The sequence below is a fragment of the Amaranthus tricolor genome, chromosome 5, assembly GCF_026212465.1.
Source record: "Amaranthus tricolor cultivar Red isolate AtriRed21 chromosome 5, ASM2621246v1, whole genome shotgun sequence".
Lineage (NCBI taxonomy): Eukaryota > Viridiplantae > Streptophyta > Magnoliopsida > Caryophyllales > Amaranthaceae > Amaranthus > Amaranthus tricolor.
This window is the reverse complement of record NC_080051.1, coordinates 11,558,659-11,566,158: the sequence shown is the minus strand read 5'-3', so window position 1 is coordinate 11,566,158 and position 7,500 is coordinate 11,558,659. Positions and strand designations below refer to the sequence as shown.

General features: G+C 34.9%; 1 protein-coding gene across 1 annotated transcript in view; it reads left to right on the top strand.

Moving 5' to 3' along the window:
• Nucleotides 1-414, top strand: part of LOC130813424 (uncharacterized) — an 848-nt gene extending 434 nt beyond the window's left edge. The window contains exon 2 of the mRNA XM_057679258.1: nt 1-414. This exon is cut by the window's left edge and continues 185 nt beyond it. Within this exon, the coding sequence (XP_057535241.1) occupies nt 1-414 (414 nt within the window).
• Nucleotides 415-7,500: the final 7,086 nt, after the last annotated feature.

Here is a 7,500-nt window from a genome sequence, read left to right as displayed (position 1 = left end):
ACAATACACTCAGGGGAAAGAACAGGAGCCGTCACATGTATCCGTAGTATGAGGGATTTCTCCAAGTGGATAAATGATTTAAGGTTACTTGATATTCCGCTTCATGGGGTGAGGTTTACATGGAGAAGAAATGAGTCCAAAAGCAGGCTGGATAGAGCCTTATGTGACAATGAATGGTTGACAAGATTCCCAAACATGAACTTGATGGGCCTAAGTAGAAGTTTCTCAGACCATAATCCCCTGCTCCTGGTGTTGGAAGTGTGCAATGACTGGGGCCCGAAACCCTTCAGATGTTATGATGCTTGGTTCCTGCACCCGAATTTCAAAAACTTCATCATCAACGAATGGCATAGAGCTCCTAATGTACCACTACACACCAAGTTAAAAATTCTGAAGACCCCTCTAAGAACCTAGCGTAGGGAAAACTTTGATCACATGGACAACAAAATTGCAGATCTCGAAACGGTCATACATGACCTTGAAAGGAAAAGTGATCGGAGAAGGCTCGACAATATGGAAATGGCTAGACTTAGTGCTGCAAACAGTGTCCTCAACCAATGGCTCATTAGAAGGGAGAGAATTTGGAGACAGAGAGCTCGAACATATGGCTTCAAAGTAAAAGATCACAACACAAAGTTCTTTCATGCTGCAACAATGTTCAAACAGAAAAAGAAAGAAATCAACCAGATAAAAATCAATGGCAGGAGAATTGTTGGCATTCAAAATCTCAAACAAGAAGTCAGGAGTTTCTTTGAGAAACGCTTCGCTCAGGAAGCGACCCCGGAATTTGATTTCAGCATGGAAAACCACCCCAAAATTTCAGAAGCACAGGCACGGAACCTTGAAACAATCCTGTCAACCGAAGAAATTGAGAAAGCAGTGTGGGCATGTGGAGTAGACAAGGCTCCAGGTTTCGATGGTTTCAACTTCAAATTCATTAGAGAAATGTGGGATGAAATTAAGGAGGAAATCTTTGAAACAGTTACAAAGTTCTTTAGAGATGGAGGCTCGCTGAGACACTTGAACATCACGTGGGTTACACTAATACCCAAAGTTGCATCCCCGACAGCCATTAAGGATTTCAGACCAATTAGCATGGTTGGTTCCCTATACAAAATCATTGCCAAAATCCTCTCCTCCCGCCTCAAGGAAGTCATTGCCCCTCTTATCGATGAATCACAGAGTGCTTTTGTCAGGAATAGGCAGATTCTAGATGGCGTCCTCATCGCGAATGAATCAATACGATGGTTGAAAAAGAACAAAATCCCAGGTACGTTGATTAAACTCGATTTCAAATCTGCTTATGATTCTGTCAACTGGGGTTTCGTCAAGAAGGTCATGGAAAAGTTAGGGTTTGGCCGACGCTGGGTAACATGGATCATGGAATGTGTCTCCTCGGCCTCAATGTCTGTTCTACTGAATGGCTCCCCCCTTCGCCCGTTCAAAATGGAAAAAGGACTCCGTCAGGGTGACCCACTATCTCCGTACCTCTTCATACTGGTCAGCGAAGTTCTAGTCTACACTCTGAAAAAAGCACACGACATGAACATGATTGAGGCAGTTAGCATTGGGAGGAATCAGGTTAGTCTAAAACATCTCCAATTTGCTGATGATATTCTTATTTTTGCTCCGAAAAATCCTGTATGCATCACAAACTACTTTAGAATCTTGGATATTTTCGCTTTGATGTCGGGACTGAGTCTGAATTATAATAAGTCAGCGTTTATACCATGGAGGGCAAATGATCAGTCTTGCGTCAGTGACATTGCTAATGATGTTGGTTGTACATATGCACGTCCCCCATTCAATTACCTTGGCTTTCCCCTAGGTTTACACTACAACAAATGCTTTGCATGGGAACCGATTCTTCGAAACATAGAAAACAGATTAGCATCGTGGAAAGCAAAGCTATTATCAAGGGCTGGTAGATTAACCCTCATTAAAAGTGTGCTCAATAGCCTACCTGTTTACTTTATGAGTTTGTTCAAAATGCCAAAAACAGTAGCTGCGAGAATAGTCAAAATACAGAGAAGATTCTTCTGGTGTGGAAATTTCGATGTATCCAAGTGCTGTCCGACGGTCAAATGGTCAGATATCGAGCTCCCGAGGGACATGGGGGGACTGGGTGTTGGAAACATTTTGCATAAAAATCTTATTCTTCTCTTCAAATGGTGGTGGAGGTTCTCTGAATCCGATAACACACTGTGGAAGAAAGTTCTCCAATCGGTTCATAACATAAGTGGGGTTAAGGCTTCGATGGATACTTTCAGGAAAGTCAGGACTGGTACATGGTCTTCTTTGATAAACAATGACCCGGATACCATCAAAGTTAGGTCGATTATTGAAGAAGGTATGGTACTAAGGGTAGGTGACGGCTGCTCAATCCAATTTTGGCATGACAGATGGTATGAAGCAGGGATCTTAAAAATCATCTTTCCAAGGTTGTTTGCAATATCTCTTCAGAAACAATCGCAGATAAACCAGATGGGAGAGTGGATTGGAAACTCATGGGTGTGGAGGCTAAAATGGCGCCGCCAGTTATATGATTGGGAAAATGAAGATGTGCATGCTCTGCAACATATTATTGAACAAAATGGGCCGAAAAGAGATATGAAGGATGCTATTCTCTGGAAAAATGCAGTGGTTGTGTCTTATCCTACAAAAGACATCACAAACAAGTTATATGAGTCCCTTGTTCCCTCTCTACCGAAATCAGTAACCTCCATTATCTGGCAAAAATTCATACCGCCGCGCGCAAAACTCACTGTCTGGCTGGCAAACAAGGAGAAGCTGAAAACTGGAGACTTGCTTGTGGAGAAAGAAATCATTAGCCCTCAGGACGCCAACTGTCCATTCTGCGGTATGACACTTGAATCAAACTCTCACATTCTTTTTGATTGCAGATTCTCTTGGAGCGCCTGGATGGAAATTCTAAAGTGGTGGGGCATATCTGCCCCCATCCATAATTAGTGCTCAGGTTTCAGCATGCAATGGATGGGTCTGGTCAATCGTAGAAAACACAGAGACATCTGGACACTTACACTAGGTTGCGTCATTTGGTCTTTGTGGTATGAAAGAAACCAGATAAAGTTCGAAAGAAAAACGCCCAATCTTCAGAATTTTGTGTTGTCTTTGAAAATCAGAATAGGAATCTGGGCAAAGGAAATGATAGGATCCGCTGGATGTGCACCAAATGTTATACATAATGCTGATTCGTTCATCTTGCAGGCTCTCTGAATCACAAAGGAGCAAATAGCTAACATGAGTTAGGTTGCGAATGTTTTTTTAGTCCTCATGGTGTATAAGGTGTTTGTTTTGGTTGCTATCTTTGGTGTGTAAGGTGATAGCATAGCCTATATTTTGACTATTGGAGGATTATGTTCTTCTTTGGAGTTCGCTTGTTTTTGGAAATGTCTTTTCTGGCTTTTGTTCGCATAACCCGCCCCTATGCTGTTCCGGGTGGTCTGGTCCTCGTTCCCCTCTTCCCTATGTCTTTTTCCCCACAGGGGTTTTTTATGCCGGATGGTGAGGTGTGCTCGTTGGCCAGGTGTTTATTTCCCTTCTATTTATATATTCCGAATTTTCGAAATATATATATATATATATATATATATATATATATATATATATATATATATATATATATATATATATATATATATATATATATATATATATATATATATATATATATATACACAAACACATATATATACATATATATAGACAAATACATAGATATACATACATACATATAAATATATATATACATATATGTATATATTTCTATATACATATATGTATATATATGTACATATTTGTGTATATATATGTATATATATGTGTATATATATATATATATATATATATATATATATATATATATATATATATATATATATATATATATATATATTTGTATTTATATATATATATATATATATATATATATATATATATGTAAATATATATACATATATATATATATATATATATATATATATATATATATATATATATATTTATATATATTTATATATATATATATATATATATATATATATATATATATATATATATATATATATATATATATATATATATGTATGTATATAAAGCAGCACAGTTTGAAATGGAAAGCATACAAACAAAAACATCACAGTTTTATACAAAAAAAGCATCAAAGTTTTTTGTAAAAAGTAGCACAGTTTGAAGTAGAAAGCATCATACAAACAAAAGCATCACAGTTTTATACAAAAAGCATCAAAGTTTTTTGTAAAAAGCAGCACAGTTTGAAGTAGAAAGCATCATACAAACAAAAGCATCACAGTTTTATACAAAAAGCATCAAAGTTTTTTGTAAAAAGCAGCACAGTTTGAAATAGAAAGCATACAAACAATAATATCGCAGTTTTATACGAAAAAAGTATCAAAGTTTTTTGTAAAAGCAGAACAGTTTGAAGTAGAAAGCATCATACAAACAAAAACATCACAGTTTTATACAAAAAGCATCACACGTCAACATAATTGTTTTCGTGTTTAATTCGAAGAAAAGAAAAAAATGAAATCACAACAACTCACAGCAAGAACAATCGTTGGAATGCCCTAATTCGTGGTTGATCGTTCAAGAAATTGTAAGAAATCGCAAAAGAGAAAAACGATGGAATTCCCTAATTAATCGACGCAAGAAAAAATCGCAGAAAATAGAAGGAAAATTCGTGTATCAAAAAACAAATCTTCAAAATTGAAAGAAAGAACAATCGAAGATAGAAAATCGCAGAAATAATTGCAATACACAAAGTCGCAATGCCCTAATTAATCGACGCAAATGAAATTTGTGTATCAAAGAACAGAACAAATGAAATCGCAAGAGTAGAACAAATCTCACAGCAAGAATAAAGATGAAATCGTAACAAAGAAAAATAATCGCAGAATAATAGAACAAATGAATTCTGAAGAGTCAAACTCACAGCAAGAAAAGAGATGAAATCGCAACAAACAAAGAACAATCGAAGATAGAAAATCGCAAAGAGAGAAGAATGCTGGAACGCTGGAATCGCAAAACAAAATCGCTGAGATCAAAAACATTATTGTTTTATACAAAAAAAGCATCAAAGTTTTTTGTAAAAGAAGCACAGTTTGAAGTAGAAAGCATCATACAAACAAAAACATCACAGTTTTATACAAAAAGCATCAAAGATTTTTGAAAAAAGCAGTACAATTTGAAATAGAAAGCATACAAACATAAACATCACAGTTTTATACAAAAAAAGCATCAAAGTTTTTTGTAAAAGCAGCACAGTTTCAAGTAGAAAGCATCATACAAACCAAAAAGATCACAGTTTTATACAAAAAACATCACACGTCAACATAATTGTTTTCGTGTTTTATTCGAATAAAAGAACAAATGAAATTGCAACAACTCACAGCAAGAACAATCGTTGGAATGCCCTAATTCGTGGTTGATCGTTCAAGAATTTGCAAGAAATCGCAAAAGAGAAAAACGATGGAATGCCCTAATTAATCGACGCAAGAAAAAATTGCAGAAAATAGAAGGAAAATTCGTGTATCAAAGAACAAATCTTCAAAACTGATAGAAAGAACAATCGAAGATAGAAAATCGCAGAAATAATTGCAATACACAAAATTGCAATGCCCTAATTAATCGACGCAAATGAAATTTGTGTATCAAAGAACAGAATAAATGAAATCGCAAGAGTAGAACAAATCTCACAGCAAGAATAGAGATGAAATCGCAACAAAGAAAAATAATCGCAGAAGAATAGAACAAATGAATTCGCAAGAGTCAAACTCACAGCAAGAAAAGAGATGAAATCGCAACAAACAAACAACAATCGAAGATAGAAAATCGCAAAGCGAAGAAGAATGCTAGAACGCTGGAATCGCAAAACAAAATTGCAGAGATCAGAAACATCACAGTTTTATTCAAAAAAATCATCAAAGTTTTTTGTAAAAGCAGCACAGTTTGAAGTAGAAAGCATCATACAAACAAAAACATCACAGTTTTATACAGAAAGCATCAAAGTTTTTTGAAAAATGCAGCAAAGTTTGAAATAGAAAGCATACAAACAAAAACATCACAGTTTTATACAAAAAAAGCATCAAAGTTTTTTGTAAAAGCAGCACAGTTTCAAGTAGAAAGCATCATACAAACAAAAACATCACAGTTTTATACAAAAAGCATCACACGTCAACATAATTGTTTTCGTGTTTAATTCGAAGAAAAGAAAAAATGAAATCGCAACAACTCACAGCAAGAACAATCGTTGGAATGCCCTAATTCGTGGTTGATCGTTCAAGAAATTGCAAGAAATCGCAAAAGAGAAAAACGATGGAATGCCCTAATTAATCGACGCAAGAAAAAATCGCAGAAAATAGAAGGAAAATTCATGTATCAAATAACAAATCTTCAAAATTGAAAAAAAGAACAATCGAAGATAGAAAATCGCAGAAATAATTGCAATACACAAAGTCGCAATGCCCTAATTAATCGACGCAAATGAAATTTGTGTATCAAAGAACAGAACAAATGAAATCGCAAGAGTAGAACAAATCTCACAGCAAGAATAGAGATGAAATCGCAACAAAGAAAAATAATCGCAGAAGAATAGAACAAATGAATTCGCAAGAGTCAAACTCACAGCAAGAAAAGAGATGAAATCGCAACAAACAAAGAACAATCGAAGATAGAAAATCGCAAAGAGAAGAAGAATGCTGGAACGCTGGAATCGCAAAACAAAATTACAGAGATCAGAAACATCACAGCTTTATACATAAAAAGCAGCAAAGTTTTTTGTAAAAGCAGCATAGTTTGAAGTAGAAAGCATCATACAAACAAAAACATCACAGTTTTATACAAAAAGCATCAAAGTTTTTTGAAAAAAGCAGTGCAGTTTGAAATAGAAAGCATACAAACAAAAACATCACAGTTTTATACAAAAAAAGCATCAAAGTTTTTTGTAAAAGCAGCACAGTTTCAAGTAGAAAGCATCATACAAACAAAAACATCACAGTTTTATACAAAAAGTATCACATGTCAACATAATTGTTTTCGTGTTTAATTCGAAGAAAAGAACAAATGTAATCGCAACAACTCACAGCAAGAACAATCGTTGGAATGCCCTAATTCGTGGTTGATCGTTCAAGAAATTGCAAGAAATCGCAAAAAAGAAAAACGATGGAATGCACTAATTAATCGACGCAAGAAAAAATCGCAGAAAATAGAAGGAAAATTCGTGTATCAAAGAACAAATCTTCAAAATTGAAAGAAAGAACAATCAAAGATAGAAAATCGCAGAAATAATTGCAATACACAAAATCGCAATGCCCTAATTAATCGACGCAAATGAAATTTGTGTATCAAAGAATAGAACAAATAAAATCGCAAGAGCAGAACAAATCTCACAGCAAGAATAGAGATGAAATTGCAACAAAGAAAAATAATCGCAGAAGAATAGAACAAATGAATTCGCAAGAGTCA